At 38.8% G+C, this 20,604-nt stretch overlaps 1 protein-coding gene across 7 annotated transcripts in view; it reads right to left on the minus strand.

Moving 5' to 3' along the window:
• Nucleotides 1–2,717: 2,717 nt before the first annotated feature.
• Nucleotides 2,718–20,604, minus strand: part of NRIP1 (nuclear receptor interacting protein 1) — a 78,813-nt gene continuing 60,926 nt past the window's right edge. For all 7 annotated transcript variants that reach the window (XM_074901966.1, XM_074901976.1, XM_074902012.1 and 4 more), the window contains one exon: nucleotides 2,718–11,733. In XM_074901966.1, coding sequence (XP_074758067.1) covers nucleotides 7,875–11,363 — 3,489 coding nt within the window. In that variant the 5' untranslated portion in view covers nucleotides 11,364–11,733 and the 3' untranslated portion in view covers nucleotides 2,718–7,874. The remainder of the gene's footprint in view (nucleotides 11,734–20,604) is intronic.

Here is a 20,604-nt window from a genome sequence, read left to right on the forward strand (position 1 = left end):
CAGTGGCTACCCACAACTCATTTGCAGAAGTCACCTTTGAGGTCTGTACTGAGATTTTTCAAGAGAATTTCTGAGCATGCAAAAGTGTGTGACTTTAAATGTCAACACCAGCTTCAGTAAAGACTGAGGCCAAAGAGCCAGCACTAACTTACAGAATAGGCCAGTTTGCCTCCCATTTAGTGAGAAAGTATCCCCACCTCACCAAACTAGACTGGGAGAAGAGAATCAAGATCATCTAATACCACAAAGGGGGGCAGAGTTATTTCTCCATCTCTCCCCAACACACCAAGATGCACTGAAGGCACATGCCAAGTTTAATTGCGGAGGCAGGCATCAAGCTTATCTAACTGGCACAGTCGCAAGTCAGTAATGTTCATTTTGCATTCAGTTAAATTCTGAGCAGTTTAATCAGAAAAGTAATCTAGAAATAGTGACAAATCTCTTTGTTCATTAAGAGCAAGCAGTCCTTAAAAAGCCAGATCAAAGTGGGCTGCTGTGAGCTCAGATCAGCATATGCTCTTTCATTAGTGGCACTGATATTTACCAGCAGAGAGGATTTTCACGCCCTGAGTTTGTGCCATGCTCCCTTTGAGTCACTCTGACAATCAAAAGCAAATAAAAATATTATCAACAATTATTACCTGCATGTCCTAGCCACTGCTCAAGGCTCATATCAAGTTCCTACAGACATTCCCATGGGAGCATTACACATTTCTAATGCTCATTACACATCTCTAATGCACCAAGCTGTGTCACACAGAAAAACATTGTTGTCGTATTCTTCAGTTTCAAAATCACATTTTTCTTGACAAAGTTTAGTGAAGAATGATTCGCTTTACTTTTCTTATGTGTAGACATGTTTGTATTACTGCAACAAGATCTTCTACTCTGATAAAGGCTTCCACATGTACAGGCCTGAAAATGATCTATCAGAGTCCCATCTGTCCTTGACACCCACAGTGCTAGCGTTAATTTCACTGAGGTGCGTAAAATGGGGCTGCCAAGTCCCATGAACACAATTGCTATTCCCCACCTCCCATTTTGAAATCTCTGAAGCACATACTTTCATTTCTTTATGCAGTTGGTTTGTGAAAAATCATCAACATCACACGCATCTTTCATTTTATGAGGGACAAACTAAAGATCAAGAAGATTCCATATGACCGCAGGTCTGTCTGTAAAGAGTTCACCGGTGGTTTGAGGCATTTTTTGAGTGAGTTTATTATGAATCATTAAGCAAATGTTGTTAATGTTCACTCATAGTAAAATGTTTTTCAGAATATTTACACCTATACAACATCCCTGCACCTCCACAGGCTGTTTTGCATACCATACACTCAACTCCACAGGCCTGTTTGTTCTGGTAGACACAAAGGAAGATTCACTTGATGTTACAGCACAAAAAATTGAATAAATATAGTAAAGTTAAAAGAGCCTGAACTCCCCCTGAGTAATAAAACAAAAATCAGTGATATTCAGGTGCTCCAAGGAACTGTCCTAGGGCATCATCACTTGAGAAATAAACCAATGGCATACCATTGGCTTTGCTTGGTGGGTAGAATCAAATCCAAAGGAACCAAGTCAGTGAGGAAGTATGTATTTCAGAAATTATGTCCAAGCCGCACTTCCATCAGAAGACTAGTTTGGCTCCTTAGGTATATTGCTTTTTCACATGGCTGTATTTTGGCTTAGACACTCATCCCTCAAATCTGGGGCAGGCCTACTTAAGAGAGAGAAGAGTCTAGGCAGAAGCTGGGTCAAGGCTCTTTTGCCTCTGGAACACAGCTGAGTATCACTGGTGGCATTATACACATACTTTAAGATGACATATCCAAAGACAGACAGTATCCTGATCCTATTCTATTTAGGATACCAATCAATCAAAATGCTCAGCTGTATACTTCTTGAAGCCCTAGCTGAGATCTATGGAGTTGGAATTATTGTTTTTAAATTATGGATAATTCATGCTTTCCAAAAAGCTTCCAAAGAAACTTGTGCATGCATATGTATTGCTAAGATCAGAAAACACAGGATGAGTCATGAAAATTAGCTGTTACCCAAGACAGTCATGACCCAAGTATTTGCTTTCAACTGTACAGCTTACAGTGTGCCTTCACACCTTAGAACAAAATTTCTCTGGAGAAACAGCACTTGCACTGATGTTGCAATCCACCATTTGCACTGATGTCATAAACTAACTCAGAAGCTGCAAATTAAGATGCAAGTGCACTGTTAAATCTTTGCATAGTCTTCACAGGCAAACCGGGTTCGCTTTTCTACATGTTTGCTTAAGAACTTAAATGGTATTCAACCAAAAAGTACTCTTCTGTGATATGGACCAAAGTAGATTTTAGTGGGAATATGCATCTTTCCTGCCCTGCACAGGGGACCCAAAAAATGTTTCAACATTTATTTAAAATTATTTTCACATGAAAATTCCCCTTTAGAGGTTTGCAGTTTATGGTCACTGATTTCAAGTTAATAAGCAGAAGGGTATTTGAATAAAACATAATACAGTGCTTTATAAAGTAAAGCTGCTAATCTGATTTAGATTGTTTCATTTCCAGCTCCATGACTCTCTTGTTTCCAGTCAGTAGCCTTGTTGAAGGCTGTGTGTCCCTAAGTTCCTCAGGATATTTTTGTTGTCAGAAATTTATATTAATAGCACTAATGAAAAGAGCCCACTAACAAACGCTCCAATAATGGAAAATACACATGAAATAAAGCAGATTTAAAAACCATCAAGACAATGCATTTTTCTCATTTATTCAAATCTTCTGCAGGAAGTAAACACTGAAAGATTTAAAAAAACTTCACACTGCAGTATGTACAGTTTTGTGACATCACATGAGGAAATTAATCTCTAATAAAAAAATGAGACCAGTTAGATAAATTACTGAAGACACATCACAATAAAATTGTTTGTGGTAAAATCCCAAATTCTTATGTATGGCAATGAAAATCAATATTCCTTTGTTTTACAGGGATAGCATAGTCCTGGTACAATATTTCAATTACGCAAAATGGAGTCCTGAACTTACATAACTGATTATAGTTGTATGAGTACTTCTTGTTTTAAAAGTAGTTTTGCAGGTTTGTTTTTTTTTTTTTCCCAGACCCTTTTGATTTGAAGCACATTCTTTCACAAAGCTAAAATACCACAGCAGAAGTCATGTCCAGAAGTGGAATACTGTTGTGTTTTGAACTGACCTGACTTAAGACATTTTATTTTTTTGCCAACGCACAGATGCACAGGGTCCCCCATGCATTTTTCATGCAGCAGGTAATCACAACTTTAAATAAAAGTATTTTTCTATACATTCTTCCAGACTTGCAACTGTATACATACATGCAAAAGTTTTTAAACCTATGTGATCATATTTACACTTATACATGGAATATACATAACAAAAAAGATTAAAAGGGTTTTTTTCCTTTGCATTAGAACAATACAAAATATGTATTTTTCATTAAGGAAACCACTATTTACATCACCTTTTAAAAACCAATTTCAACATATTATAGGTGTAACAAGTCAATATATTTACATTATATATAAATATATATAATATATACTTACCAGTTTACTCCTCTGTAAGATGTGGCAGAGAACAAACTGGTAATATTATGTCACTGACGTCAATGAGAGCTGTAATACTTTCACCAACATTTAACAGGGAAAATTTAAACCATTCATTTCTTTCTTTTAAAAACATTTGTAAATTAAAAATTTAAAAACATTACTAAGAGTAAATGGCTAAGAAAAGTGAAAGTTATGGCTGAATTCCCTTTTGATCTTGTAATGTTTATAAGCTTCTCAAACTGAGCCACCAGGTATGTGGTATCAGTGGAGAAGCCCTCCAGCAAAACACCTCTGATCCTACAGTCACACACTACCCCCCATCATTTCCTCAAACTTTGGCAGAGAAGACACTAGAAGTCTGGTTCTCAGTGACCTACACTTTCTTCTGGAAAGAAAAGGCATATCTGCATGGCAATTACAAGTCAATCCCCAAATCCAGCTAGCTTGAACGCTACACCACCACAGCGGGTGTAGCAGCACGAGCCTGTCGATGTCCCCTTGAGCAAGGCATTGGGCACTTAGCAACTCAACTGCTGCTGCAACCATTCCCAGTTAAGTGAGGTTAAAGTTAATTCAGGTCTAAGACACAAGGAGTTGCAATTACAACTTTAAGTGTGGTATAGACACATCCCTAACTCACTTCACTGCTTCATGAGGTGAAGGCAGCTTTCCCCCAGCAGTCTCACCCAGCTACAACTGGGATACGTTCTTCGCTCCCTCCCTGCTCCTTTGATGGCAAGATCAGACAACAGCACCCATCAACCCTGCACCTCTTTGACTACACAGCTATTGCTGCCAATATCTGACAAGGCCCCATTTTTCTTCAAGTCTGTAGTCTAAAGGCCTAGCTGAAACTTCAGCCTCCTGAGTTTGCAGAGCTGTCTCTGAAGCTTCCACTGCCCCAGACTGAGGAAGCATACTGAGGACAGACAAAATGCATATCCTAGTAGTAAACATCTACTGAATTAAGGAGACAGGAGTTGCTGAGAAAGCCAAGTGTTACTCAACAGATGACCTTGGTTTGTCATTCATCTACAGGGGCTGGTGGAAATCAAAGCTCTTGGAGTTTCTTGGGAAAATATGGCCAGCCCTACCAGTCCTTAAGCTGGTGCAGTAAACCCAGTTCCTGCACCCTCCTTTTCTGATGGAAAAATCCTCAAGGAAGATGACGGTGACTCCTTTTTACTCACCCATGCTACAAGATAAAAAATTATTACAGAGCCTTTGGTCCTCGGGTTTAAAAAGGCTGTAAATATGGATGGGGTAGATTTTAAAGTATGTCTTCCCTAGAGAGGGTTAGTATCAGTGGTACTGGAGAATTTCATATAGGAAACTGTTGCTCTCTTAGCAGTTGACTGAAGAGCGTTGTTGGCATGTCCTACCTTCTCTCAAGGGCCTCATTGTTATGTTATGTTCTGCTTGAGACTGCAACGTCTACAAGAGGTAAGATTCTTCCATGAACAGCATGTCCTAAACTTAAATTCTTGTGTATTATAGTTTACGGACATCTGTGAGAATGGTAATACCCTTTCATTAACATCACCTAAAAAGAAAGCTAAATCATTAACTGGTCAAACTGTTAGCATTTTAACTTAAATGTTTTATAAAACTTTAAAAACTAAATGTTCAAAATGTATGTATTATAACAATAGACTACCATAGAATAAATACATAGGTAAGCACACTCCTAGACTCCAATATTACTTTGTTAGGGTTAGACTCTCCTTCCCTACTTTTCATCTCAACTTTTGTTTTGATGAAGCTTTTCCAACTACATTATTTCAAATCCATTCAAACTGCATTTTCCTGTGGAGCCCTTCAAGTAAATTATAGCCCTGTATTTACTCTGGGGACCATCTATTATTCTATATTGTATATATTTCCTAGCTATATACATGTTGTTTCAAGAAAAATAATCAATTAAGACTTTAAGAGACATTTAATGGATGGAACAAATACCATCTTTTTAATATTTCTGCTGGGTTGACTCATATAAAAAGAATTCAGTTCCACTGTCAATCCAAAATATACTTTATCTCGTTAATGATTATTCTATGAGACATCTGAATTGTCACTGGGCCACTTATAAATGCAGTATTAAAGACAAACAAAATTTTATTTTTATATTATACTTCAGACAATGACATTTAAAGTGATATTAGATTTGTGTGAAGGTTTTAAAATATAAATCTTCTTTGTACAGCCCATTAATATATTACGCTTCACCCAAATAACATAAAAATATATCTTTAAATCGCTCTGTTATTTCTTGTATAAACCAGGGGGAATGTTTTATATCGGATACTGCCAATATTTGTGTTCCCTAAAAGAAGGTATCCCCCCTAGGGGGGCAAAACAGAATAGTGGTGCATTTTCCAGTGGGCAGACAGGAGAAGTCCCTTTCAGTAGGGACTGCAGTGGAGAGAGAGAAAACTGATCCCAGGCAGGACAAGAGGGGGACAACGGCTCACCCTGTCTCAGCAAGCCAGCAGTTTAGGAAAAGGATCTCTGAAACCAAACCAGAAAGGAAAAGAGCAAAACACCCCATTACTCACCTCTGCTATGCAAGCATGAGATGGACAGAAACAGCAGTTTTGTCATGTCATTGGCTCTCAAGGGTGAAAACAGTCAAAATTAAAACAGAGCGTAGCTCTCATCATCTGTGCAAGCCAACTACTTGGCTGTTTGCTGATAGCATAGGGGATTACCAGTGAATTAGAAGCTACAGAGAATGTTTTCTTCAGGGGAGTAAAAAGTTCAGCAAAACTTAAGGTAGGCAATAATGCATATATTTTAGGGGAACTGGATTTTGTCCTCCTCTTCCCCCATGAGAAATAAAGGCTGCAAATGGAGTTAACACTGACAGTGTTAACCGAAAAGCAGAGCCACATGGCTCTTCCCCAGCCAGCAATTCTTTTAAGGTGTCTCAGCTTTGACCGCAATTTTCAGTTACTCCCATCTCAGGATGATATTGCCAGATGTTACAAATCACAGCACAGGTGGGGATTGAGGAAAAGGGCAGAGGAGAATTTCTCAGACATGTCCCACCATCCATTACAGAACATGACAAAACCACGATTTCATTCTCAGTGCAACCCAAAAAATTATTCTAAAACCAGGTTTTCTGCAGTGAAAGGGTAGTGCACTAAACCATGCATCAGCTGCTCAGAGAGTAATAAATACTGGCAGAATATGGATTCTTTTCCCTGGTTGTAGGAAGAGGCCAACACATTTTTCATTAAAATCCTATTCCATCTTTGAGTGGAAGTCTGATGTGCTGCTTTAGAGTAGTTGGTATTCTTCTGCAGGGGATGGAGGATGGTGCTAAACAGACAAATCTGCTCATCTGCTCCACAAACTTTTCACCATTTTCCTCAGCATATATACGTACTAAGCTTTCTTAATCCACTACTCCAAGAGGCATTTTGGCTCTCCTCTTTTAAGCAGGGAAGTGACAGAAATGCGCCAACAAAAGGACTCATGCAGTACTTGCATGGCCTATGAAAATCTCCCTTTTTGTATAAAAACCTAGAAAAAACCCTTAATCATAACTAATAACTATGGCTAAGGATTCTGAGGAAGGCATTTGTCAAGAGCAGGGCAAGGAAGAAAAAATAAGATTTTACACCACTATTCTGTCAGGACCACAAACAAGATTTAAAAATAACAATAAAAATTCTGGAAGCACTAAAAATACATTTCAGTGCATTTCAATTAACACTGACACAGGTTTTCCAATATGATGAGCTAACACCTTGGACGGACTGCTCCATTTCTTCAAAGTTATTTTTAAAATTTCACAAAACATATTAAACATTCAAAAAAAAATTACACAGTCTCTATGCTCAGGCTTAAAAAAAAAAAAAAAAAAAAGGATTATTTTACAGGGAGGGAGGAAACGCAGCATTACCACCACCTAGGCTGTACGCTTATACTTTATGTTATACCAAAAACTTGCAGATCCAAATAAGACTCTGATCAAAGAGTACTCATAACTTAATCTGATACATACAGAAATGTCTTGTACAAATTACAACCTTTCTAGTTTTCTTGTGACAATCTATTGTAAAGCAAATTTTATCTACATGTATTTTAAATAACATCACCAGAAAAATAAAAAGTTTATCAAATGAAAACATGTTTCAATTAGACCATGCTTTTCTAAAATCATGCTCAATTTGTACAGTAGTCAAGTTCGTACTTGTTTTTTTTTTTTTCTTTTTTTTTCTTTTTTTTTTTTTAAACAAAGATTCAAAACCACTGATTGTAAACTCATTGAGGACGCTGTAGTTTATTCTGGCTCTTTTTTGATTGTTAGCACTTTTTCCAGAAGTCCATGCACTTCTCCATTCATACCATGTTGGTGAGAGGTCTTACTCCCCATATGGCTGTTGTAAGGGCTTCTTAAGTTACTAAAAGGAGTTTTAAGCTCTGCATCAGACGTCAACTCCTCTTTGACTGTAACATGAGTTGAACTATCAGTAAATGAAGGTTCATTCCAAATTTCTTTGTCATGTGCTTCTTGGCTACTAACGGAGTTGCCACCTTTCTGTAACATGTAGTACAATATTGGGTTGGTTTTGGTCAGTCTCGGAGAGTCTTTTTCATAATCATTCTTGTCCATACCTGTGATCACCCATCTGATGGGCCCTTTTTCACTGGGCATGGGACACATGCTAAACTGGTCAGACTCTAGTCTAGATACTGTACTCCCCAAATGTTCAGGGAAGGGGGAACTGGCAGGACTTTTTACTGCTACAGGATACTGAAATGTTCTGTGATCTACACAATTGTTCTGTTGCACAGGGCTTCCCATTAATGCATTTACTGAAGAAATGCTGTATTCAGGTTTATTAATTGTTGCATTGGTTTTGTTTCCTTTTTTCTTGCCCTCTGTTAGTATGTTATTCCTATGTTGTGACAGATCTCTCTCACAGTTTTCTGAAAGAAGCAGCTGTTTCAACACATTAAAGCCTTTACTATCTCTAGACCAACTCCTATTTTCACTTTCATTACTTGAACCATGACTTACAGCATATTTAAATTCAGCATCACTTCTGCTGAATTTCAGTTCTTGCTGGTTAAGCAAAGGGCCGTACAGTGCCTCAGTGGGAGAAGTGTGATTGTTTGCAGCATCAGACACATTACTTCTCATCTTTTTTAATGGACTTTCCAAGAGCTCAGCATGAAGCTTCCTCTTCTTCGGTACAGTGCAAAAACTCTTTGATTCGAGGTGTGTCAGCTCATTGTTTCGGTGACTTCTGTCCAGCTCATCTGCAGGGTAACTGTCTTGATTCTGTCTCAGCAACCTACTCAGTAGGCCGTTTTTGGAAAAAGAGAAATCTTGAGGTGAAAGAGGCTCAGATTTCAACTCCTCTGATGCTGGAGAAGCAGCTGTGTTTCTCTTCAGTGAATGAACAAATCCTTGAAATTTGTTACCCTTGCACTCTCTTACTTGTTGTGCATTTGAATTATAAGGAACATTTGCTTCTTCAGATGGTTCCGTTTTTATTTTCACCGTCAATATTTGCTCATTCAAAGCCTTATCTGTCTGTTCTGGAGAACTTTCATCTCTTAAAAGCATCCTTTCTTTCTTTTCACTTTTACCTTTATTGGGAGTTCCCAGAAGCAGCTGAAGGACAGTGCGCCTTTCAAGGAGATTTTCTATTTCCGAACCTGGAAGTCCTTGTTCAGTGGGTGCAGGCTGACAACTGAATATTTTGTTATTTTCTTCATGCGTACTCAATTTATTCGTAAGTAGAGGGCTGTTCAATCTATCAATCAAGCCTACAGGTTTATCTGTGTTCCCTGCTAGCAGCTGTTTGCTAGCTCTTTGTTCTTCACTTGACACGGAAGTCTGCATGCCGCACTGAGCGAGATTCTGCAACAGTTTGCTGGCACTGAACGCTGAGGAGTTCTGGGGACTATCGTTCCTGCTCAGCTTGGCTCCTTGAATTTCTTTGCTTTTAGAAAGGTCTATCAAATGCTTAGATGCGGGATTCACCAGTCTGTCTGGCTGGATGCTGCAGGCATACGGTGGTGAGCTACGCTTGATGGCTAATGATTGGTGCGAGAGATTTATAGGAGAGTCTGCTTTTGTAGAAGCCAACAAAGGTGGAGTGCTTAACGGAGTCATTCGATTTGCACTGGGACTGTCGGTAACAGGAGTCCTTTTACCAGTCTGTACAGTGAATTTTGCCACATCAGCTGCACTGTGTGGTCCCTGAGGGTCATTACTCTTGTCTACTTTTTCTTCACTCTTATGTCCAAGTAACAGCTGAAGTAGTGTTACTTTCTGATGGGGATTCAGCTTAGAATCTTTTGGAGTGTCTTTGTCTTCCTTGTTCTCTGGACAGGAAACTTTTGGATCCCAGTTATGAAGCAAGGATTGAGTCAGGTTATCCAGTGATGCAGGTGGACCTGTATCGGGTTTATCTGTCCTCTGTTTAAAGGATAGGTCTATAGGAAGACAGTTAGAATGGGAGCTTTCATCATCACTGCTGTCATCTTCTGTAAAACTAGGATTGTTGTCTGAATACTCATCAATAGTTGTTGGTGTGCTGCTGTCTTCAAAAATGCTGGCTCTCTCACTCTGTTCGTGCCTTTTTACATGTTTGGTGGTATTCTGGCTTTTCAGTAGATGCAAGAGCAAACTGTTGCTGGGAGAGGTTTTCAGGTTACTCCTTTCCAAAGCACTTTTGTATCCCACAGTTTTGGGAGGTGAATGCATGATGCCCACTGAACTCTGATACGGTGTCATACTGGTTTTGCCAGACACTGTTTTGGTTGATGATCCTGTTTGACCATTGAGATGGCTTGTCATTCCTTTTGCTAAACTGAATTGGCCGGTATCTTTCTGAGTGCTTTCTTGTAATCTGGCCATAGCTGCAAGTCTCTCACTTGCTATTTGATTTGCATTTTGTGCTTTTAAAGCATGTTCCCTGGAGTACTGCTGCAAGTGAGCTTCACTTGAAAGGAGTAAAGCCAGCTGGCTGCATGCTACGCTGGGCTTCGGTGAAGCAGCAGGACTAGATCGTTTCTCTACCATGCTCGCAACAGCTTGTAATCTTGCAGCACATGACAGTGGCTCATTTATCACTTTAGGTCCGCTCTGTACCGCATGAGGGGATTCTATAAACCTCTCTTTGGGCAGGTTCTTTGTTATATCAGGCAGGCTGTTGTCCAGCTTCTGATCTTTTGCTTTGCTCTTCTTCAGTAGAGTCTTCAGGTGACTGGATGCAACACCATAGCACCTTAAATCTTTCTCCACTTGTAAAGAATCATCACTAAGGGAATACCCTTGCTCCTTAAGGCTCTGCCTAATCTGCTGTGACAGAGCAACACTCTGCAGCCTAGAACTGAATGACTGAAGCAGAGAGGCAAGTAATGTGCTATCCTGTTTGCCTTTAGGCACATTTTCAACCATGCCAGCTAACAAAGCTTCCTTTTTTCCATCTAAATCTACAATAGAATCAGACAGCCTCCTTCTCTTTGCCGCATTCCAGTCTTCGGAAGACTGCAACAGTCTTGCTTTTTTGAGGTGCAGCATGCCAGATCCCTGATAGGTATTTGTGTTAAGAACTGGACCATTACTTTGACAGTTGGGAAATATATTTCCAGAAATCTTAAAGTTTTGATCCTCTCCACTATGCCCAGTAGACTTTTTGTCAACTGTGGTACCTGAGCCTCCTGCTGCTTGATGCATTAGTAATCCCTCTAGGTAAGTTAGAACAACAGAATCCTGGTGCATCTCAGAGCCAAGCTCTTCTCCATGAGTCATGTTCAATAAAAGTTTCCAAAAGGGCTCTGGTTCTATTCACTTCAAAGACTAAGTTTTGCTGTAGGCTGAATCGAGATGCAGAGTTAAGAAATAACAGGTAGATGTCTGTATAGTTTTCTCACAGACTTTCAGAAACAATACAAAAAGTCATATTCCAAGCAGGCTTCTTCCACTGTATACTGTTTGATGAGCCAGGTTTCCAATCATATCAATCTGCTGATAGCTACAATATTTCTGAAAGATGTCTAGGAGAAGCATTCAAAACATGGTTCCACAGTAATAAAGTTCCATTAAGTATTTGCCACGTTCTTTCTCCAGGAAGCCAGCTTGTGTTTCATCTTTTTCCATCTCCACCAAGCACATAAAATTCCTAAGTGAAAAAAAAACAAAAAACAAAAAACAAAGAAAATATTTAGGGTAAGACCCAATTGCATAACACTTTTTTCTTTTTTTTCTAATGCACTGTCTTAGACAGACATTCAGGATATATAAGCAATATCTACATTCCAGAAGAAATTCAAGTAATGGACAAAGTACATGGTAACTAATTTAAAGAACTTTGTGAAAAAATTCTGAGAAATAAAATTTTATACAAAAATTAAGCTTAACTATCAGAAGAATAACTACGAGTGTTCACCTTATTTTTTCTAATCTATAGCTCAAAATAAGGAATAGTAAACAGGAAAAAAACCCCTGTATTTAGTGAGTTAAGATTTTCCTAAAAATTACATTGGATTTTACTTCACAATTGCATCAACCTTTCTTCTTCTTATGTAAATACACAGGACATGCAGACTATCCCTCTAAAAGAGAATTAATGGGAAAAGTCATGCCTAAATTCAACATTTAGGTTCATGTTGGATCTGTTTTTAAATAACAGAATAGGTAGCATCATATATATGAGTACATTTTTGTTCGGCAGGTAGATGATGTTGCTAAAAGTAGAAACCAAGTTGTCACTGCTGCTCAGGACTATCTAGTAATGCAACATCTAGTATGATAGCCCAACAGGGAGGAAATCTGTTTTCTTACAACTCCAAACTACCTCAAATCATTTTAAGAATCCTGTGATCAGAGTGGTGAAAAGGATGCTTATGTTCCTGATACAACAAATACTGGTATCGAAGTCTTCCCTTCACTGGGTGATTTTTACCTTTAGTTTCTTTCTATGTATTGAATATATAATGGTAAAACAACCTCAGGTGTTCCTTGAAGTCTTGCTATTTTCAAAAAGTGCAGACAACCTCTACTCAGTACTTTCTTGCATGGGGCAGTATGCTATAAAAAGCTGTTTTAAAAAGCACAACAATGGTGCTTATGCTAGATGCACCTCCTCAGTTTTAGTTATATTACTGGTCAGTGATAGCATGAACAGCTCAGACAGTCACCACAGTTCAATACCGAGATCATTACACCACACATGCCTGTTCCTTCACTTATTCAGTTCTAAACTGGCATAAATATTCAACATGAGCAAAGCTAAGTGTCTTTCCACATATCTAACTCTGCAATTTGCTTTCACAGACCAAAAGCCCATTGAAAACTTGCATTCACAAGTTTTAAAAGGATGTACACAGATGAAATCCTTGCCTCCTTGAAGTGAATTAATATTTTATGATTGTTTTCCCAGAGGCTATTTTTTAATTCAAAAGCTACAGGCAATCAGAAGTCAGAAAAATATCGGATCTGAAAAAAAGTAAAGAATTAGAAGAACTACTAAATAGCCATAATGTTAACAGCCCATAATCCCCCTGTGAAAATACTCCCTTACTATATTCTAAGTCATTTAGAGAAATTCTAAAAACTGAGCTATCTCAAAAAAAAAAAAAAAAAATTAAACTACCAGCAATGCATTGTAGCATAAGTGTGTATACCCATGTATCTAAGTATCAAATGAAAAGTTGGTAGCTATTGCTGGGGCCTCAGTACTTCTCTCGGAAATACATGTCTACATTAATCAGCATTTACATAATTACCTGTAGAAGACACTATGTTCATTCAAATACATAACTACAACTTAAATGTGAATTCATCTAATTAAAAATTTTTGATCATATTACTGTTCCTTAAAAAACCTGTGCACCTCTGAGTGGGCTTTTGCAGTTTCAGCCCAAACAGACTAAAATCAGAAATAACAATTCCTTAAAAAGAAAAAAAATCAAGGTTTCCAATTAATACATCATATATCCAGCAACTGTGACATCAGTACACCTAGATTCATCTCCTCAAATATTTGGGAATGCACTTTATCCAGAAAAGTTTTCTCACTTCCAAAGATAAACTGTTTATCTGCAGTCACATCTTCATATTTTGAAAGGGAATTAAGCTGACAGCATGCATTCTTAAAAAGGAGCAAGTAGCACTTGATACCCTGTATTTTGTGTTTAAGAGAATAAAATTGAAATTTTTTCAAGATTTCTTACTACGCAGGTTGCTTTTATGATAAAGTCCCAAACAAATGCACCATTATGCCAATATTCAGTAAAAACTTTACTCATTACAGCTCTGGGTAATTAAAAAAAAAAGACAATGCATTTATGCAAATCCCTTGGGTAGTCCAAAAGCCTGTTGGAGATGACAAAACTTGTAGCCAGTAGAGTTTACACATAACTACTACTCTAAGAAGTGTTTTGCCACTTTTTTTTTTTTAATTACTCAGTGCTAAGGAAACATTGGTAATTTTACAGAAATCTGGTTGATGCAAAGGAGCCTTCAATGAAGAGAAAGAATTGAAAAGCACTTAACGCATAAGGAATGGGACATCAGTAATCTTTCCAAAGAGTCTGTTCTGATCTAGTGCTGCCACAGGTATTACAGCATGATAAAAACCTTACATGATCTTCAAGTACAATACACAAATGTGAAGATGTGAAGAAAATGTGTCATCTGTCAAGAACTAAAATTACATTTTAAAAAAAGTCTCTAAACTTACACCTTATTTGTGATAGAAAACCAAGTAGTAAAGTTCAGGGTCTGAAGGCAATCTCATAACTAAGCATTTCCAGTGAGTTTTGAACTGAGTACACTTTTCTTCCACTGCCTTAAGTGTGGTCATGTGGAAACCCAACCAGCTTTGGAAATTAATGTTTAGCAGGACACTAAGGCAACCATTTGGCAACCTTTTAAAAACATATGGACTGTACCAAAGAATTTCCCTGGACCCACTGAAATGTTTTTTCTCACTATTAAACATTATTCCAGAAATTAGCAGAACCAAGGGAAGAAAAAAGAAGAACTAAATAGGGCAGAAGGGAGAGAAAGGAAAAGCCATACAGCAACAGATTTCATACTTCCCAGTAAAGGCTGAAGTAAATTTATTGCAATTAGCCTCTAACATCAACCTCTAATACGAATGAATCTCTAGACCTAAAAATTATATTTAACTGTTGTGACAAAACAAATTGATAAAGCTGATCTGCTTTCTTGACCACAGAACTACTGTATATGCACTCCTTGTTGTTTCAAATATCTTTTTCCAGACTTCTGTATCCTAACAAATAAACAAACCACTTGTTTTGCAAAGACTATTTTCAGAACCTCCAAGAGCACACACTGATCACAGCTCATTAAGCCATCTTTATACAGACAGAACTAAATGAGCAGCAGGATTCGTGGCACAAATGCTGCAACCTGGAGAGACACTCCCCAGGTGGAGTATACCCTGGGAAATCAGTCCCACAGCCTTTTAAAATGTGCCCAGGGAAAAACTGTGGGCAGAATAGGGAAGATAAGACAATATTAAAATGTACACTGAACTGTGTATGTCCAGAATATTACTTCTACTTTTGCAGTTGTTCAATTTTTTTGTTTGCAAACTACAGATAGACTTAGCCATCGCAAAGATTTTAAAAGAATGATAACAATGAACCTTAAAATCCTTTGCTTACCATGAATTCAGTATTACTGCTGCAAAAGATACATGAAATATGAGAACACATCTTCTACTAGGTTAAACCACAACAACTGAGCAAATTACTTCTTACACTTGAATATATATATTTATTTTTAAATTTAAAAAAATTAAAGAATTATTTGAATTAACACACTCACCTCAACCATAAAACCCAATTGGATAGATCCTCTAAACAAACAGCAGCCTCCAAATCAACCCAACAGATATTCAACTGCTGTTAATTTCTTAAATAAGAACAATTCAAAATTTAAACTAGCAAAATGACAGCCAAAAGGCATTTTTCCAATATCCCAGACTAGTGTTTCTTGCTAAATCCCTTTGCTAAATGGAAAAGAGAGCCATAGTAAATTAACAACACTAGACTAATATTATTTGAGTAGGACAACTACACAATCCAATGGAGATAACTCATAAAACTTGGTATTATCAAGGTGTCAACTTCTGTAGTCTTAATTCAAGAGCCTTTGAAAAAATCTTGTAGAAACTATAAGGTATTTGTTTAGGAAATTGTCAATGGCAGCAGACTGCCTTCATGAACACTTATTAAAAGAGATTATCCGAACTCATGCACACTGTTAGAATGATTAATAGAGGTTGAGATGTGTGTATATATATACACACACACAGATGAAACATTTTGATAAAACTGCATTTCAGAGTTCTTTAATGTAGTAATTTAATGTTCCATTTTAAAGTTGAGTCGAAAGATGAATTTGTAGAGCTGAAATCAAACTGGTCTGCGAAATCAAAATCTTTAGTTATTTAATAAACTCAGTGTTCTAATGGTTAGAAAAGTACTGGAAGAGACAGAAAAAAGTCTCTCACTAGCTCATTGACTGCCCATTCTCATATTCACAAATGCAAAGGCTACAGCCCACCACATCAACCGATGGCTCAGTCATTTTAATTATTACAGATTTGAGGAACGCAGTACAGTGATTACAGCTGCAGCTTGGGATCCAGGGGTCCAATTACTTGCTGTGCTGCAGCCAGGCTGTCTGACTTCTGGTTTTACTTTTCTGTACCCTGTTTTCCCAGATGGAGTAACAATAGATACAAACTTCAGAAAGATAATTGAGGATAAATACATTAAAGGCTGTGTGTTTCTCAACAGCTCCAGGAATAGCACTAAGTACCTAAACCGTAGGTTTTTAAGTGATTCCCAATACTTACAGCTGCCTGCAGTGAAATGCTGCAGAGCACAATGAAATTAAGGTCTCCGGAAAAATTCCTAGATGCCCTGGAAACTGCAGCAGAATCTTGCAGTGAACTAAACATGAACAGGAAAAATAAGACTAGCTGTCTCAGAATTATTTTATTATTAAATTCAATTTATACTACTTTGATTTTAGCAGGCAGGAAGGATGTATTCAGAGCAGTGGTATAAGCACTTGAGTTGACTCTTTTTGCTAAGGTTTTAAGTAGTGAACAGTACTGATTCAACAACCCAAGGTACCAAATCCACAGAGCTGCACAAACGTGCAGGTACTTCAACGGCACTTAAGCATGTGCTTTAAGAGAATCAAGTATTTAAGTGTTTTGCTAAATCCCCGCTTTATGTCAGAAATCTGTTGAGATGAATGGAGCAGCTGAGACCTCTTCACAGTTTTGATTCAGGCTGTCAAGACATCTTGAAGGTTCCCTTAGCAAATGTGATTTAGAAAAAGCAAAAAGTGATCAGATGGGGGAACAAAATTCAGCAATAAATGGATGAATTCTTCCATGGCTGCACTCAAAAAACTTGGGAATCAACAAGCCTTTTTCACAATGAATTCATTTTATTAAAAAAAAAAAAAAAAAAAAAAAAAATCAATCAGGCTCCTCTCCTACAATCACAGGATATCATTTTGAGAAAGCAAAACCAGGCTTCTTCCCAGGACCTTGTCATGTTATTTACCCCTTCATTAGGCCCACTGACTGACTCCAAAAGCCACTTTAAACATGGAAAGGCTAGCCTAGCCCTTCTAAGCAGCTCGGTCAGGAGAGGGCACACAAGGCATCATGTTGCAGCAGCGGCAGCAGGAGGAGCGCCCGCTGCTGCCAAGATTTCTGGAGGGGCTCTGGAGGCCCTGACCCCGCCACGGAGCCAACGTCCCCCACCCTGGGCAGGGGTGTCCCCTCTAGGCTGGCGTGGTCCCACGGCCCCTCCTGAGCACATGGTAGCATCGCCCACTCCACAGAAATACCCCCTTGAGATAGCCGTAGGGTTTGCAAGAGCCACGGCTTCATGGCTAAATCCTGTGCAAGGACACGAAATGGAAAAGCCTCTTCCCTATCGTTCCATTAAAGCGTGTACTGCCAAACACAATCCTGACCTTACTTTCTTTTCTTAAGAGAAGTTTTAGACAGCAGAAAGGGTTGTTTTGGTTTGGTTGGGTTTTTTGGTTGGGTGGAGTTTTTTTGGTTGTTTTTTTTTTCCCCCCCCCAGTATTTGGGGGGGGAAGGGAAGAGTGAGTGGAAGGGAACAGACCCAAACCAGCCCAGTCAAAACCTTCTGATGACTTTAGCAGTTTAAATAGTAGGATTTTGAAAAATACCACAGAAAACCGATTCTGTAACAGACACAACAGCTCAAAGAGATGCAAAATCTTCTATTTTATGAAAGCACAAACACTGAGTAACTCAGAAGTGCTAAATCACCTAAAAGTGACAAAGACAGAACCAACAGCACAGCAGCACAAGAAACAGTTTTTCCTACAAGAATAAGCTCTGACAGACCACTGGACTGAAATGTTAGCAAACCAACAACTGAGTGGGGAAGAAAAAAAAACTCCCAACTGTTCTGGAGGTAGAGACTAGATTTACTTCGGCTTTTAAGAGACTGCTAAAATGTAAATGCTAATTACTGTCACTGTTAATCACAGCTCCCGAGGCACATTAGGAAGGGGAGATTGTTCCTACATATTCTCTCTGGGGTGTGGAAAGGGAGATTCAGACAACCTCATCTCAGTGTCCCTCCGCTCCTCGGGTTTCACATGGGATTCTCCACAGTCCGGGAATCTGTGACTCACCCGGCCCATGCAATGCCACCTCACAGGAAAGAGAAGCTTTGGGACTATACGTAATATATATCGATGGGGAATATAATATTTCCACTGTCTGCTTAAAGAAGGTGTGCAAATGTCACAGAGATTTTCATATTTATACAAAGCGCATTTCGGTGAGGCAGCAAGGCAGACTGCACACATTTGCACCCATGGAAGGAAAGAGGCAGAAATCAGAATGCCTCAAAGTCCCTGGCAAAGCATTTTCATGTGAAAGACCAAAAGTCTGAGCAGTGCTGGCTACATCGCAGCTTTTACCCAACCCCAAGGAAGCATGTTGCAAAGAAACACACACCTAGCTCTGACTCACGGCTCTCCTCCACAAGGAGACAGGACGAGCATGAATGACAGCAACCCGAGAGCAGCGGTGCTGGGAGAAAAAGTTATGTCTGCACTGCAGACCGACACGAACAGGAAGGAGCCAAGACACTCAGGTGCCAAAGTAAGCCTAGCCCAGCAGTGAGGGACCCCATGGAGGTGAGCCCGCCCTGAGAGGCAGGGTATTTCGACACAGCACTTGTCTGCTGTGACTTGCCCGATGCTGCCGCTCAACCCACACCTCAGCCACCTCTTCCACAAAGTAGTGCACAGCTTACACATGGCTGAAGGCAGACATTTTAGCCTAAATCGCATGCAACTCCTGTTTTTGAAGCTTACTTCACAAACCTACCAGTAAATGGGGGGGGGGGGAATAAAAAAAAAAAGGAAAAACCTCACGCAGCCAGACCCCAAAACCAAGCAAACCCCCACAACAGCTGAAGTAACTATATGGGGAGGGAGAAATGCGAGACAGACACAAGTGCTGTAAAAGTTGAGTTTGTGAAAACCTTAGCAGCAGCTCTCAAGGTTTACAAGTACACTCAAGCACTGTACAAAGCTTAATCCAAATCTGGCCTGCACGTCAAAACCTCCTGCTAAGAAGTTCTGTTAAGTTCATAGACAAATCACACGTGTGGCTGTTTTTCATGCTTTTGGCCCTTCAAACAATAGCTAATGCCAGCCTACCTTAAATTAGTACTTTAACAAGAATTGACCCTCAAAAATAAATTACCCACATAACAACAACATGGAAAACCCCATCTGTTCATATGATTTACCCCCATGACTGAGTAGTTCACAGAAATTTCAAGCAATTCCTTAGCAAAGACCCATGCACATATATTTGTTCTTAAAACAGTGCTGTAGGAACAGTTCTACATAGTTCTGTAGGGGTACTGTAAAGGGCATCTTTGAGTTCATTTCTTGATCAGGATCTGCTAACACTCAGATATGAACTTAGAAACACATTCTCTGCCAACTCTTTGCTTGTAGTATGAAGATGTTCAACCTCCAAATGCCACCTGTGAAAGAACGGAATATTTGACATCTAAATCTGCCCCATGAGTCACAGCTTTTGTTTTCTGCTCCTTTTGTCTTCAGTAGCAGAAACTAAATGGTAAGGCAGAATAATTACAACCCATCCCCAAAAAGGACAGGAATCCAGAAGAATCACGTATCACAATCTCAACTAACCTAGGGTAGTGTGCTGATCAAAGCTCAGATGTACAGTGAGCAGAAAGGATCCTAGTTAACCGAGTCTTCACATTCAAGTGACCAATAGCAAACAGGCACAAAAATACATACCAAGATTGATCTGTTTTCAGGATGGAGGGGCAAATAATATGCTGGTAGGTAGAACAGAATGAACAGAGGATGCATCTTTCCAATCTTCTTGCCTATAACCACTTGCCTATAAATAAGCCATTAAACAACCAGATTCCCATTCCTTCCAACACCTACAAAAACAAATCACTGATTATGCATTTAACTCTATGTCAACTCCCCAAGAATGAAACTTGATTAATACAGAGTGAAGAAATCGATGTCCTCTTCTGGACAGTCATGCTTTTGAGTTACAATCAATGCATGCAGATAATGCTTTTCCACAAAACTCTGACCTTCTCCTTGTTAAAGAGATCTAAAGATACGCGCATTTATCCACAGGACTACAATAAAATTGTGTATTTCTTGGAATAACTGTACATCTTAAGTGATTTGTCATATGATAAATTGCTTTACGTTATTTTAACCAAGAACTGGCTTCACAGAGGCCAAACTGCAACAAAGTTGTAAGAAGTAACACACAGCTTTTATTGACACTAGGAGTTGTGTTCCACTAGGAACCGAGCATCTAAGTTAGTTACGAATGACAGCCACTTTCTAGACTTTAACGGAATAGGTTTCAGCTAACTGAACACAAACACACAGTAATTCCATAGTGAGGTGAAATATAGGATCACAGTCA

Source organism: Athene noctua, chromosome 1 (assembly GCF_965140245.1).
Source record: "Athene noctua chromosome 1, bAthNoc1.hap1.1, whole genome shotgun sequence".
Taxonomy (NCBI): Eukaryota; Metazoa; Chordata; class Aves; order Strigiformes; family Strigidae; genus Athene; species Athene noctua.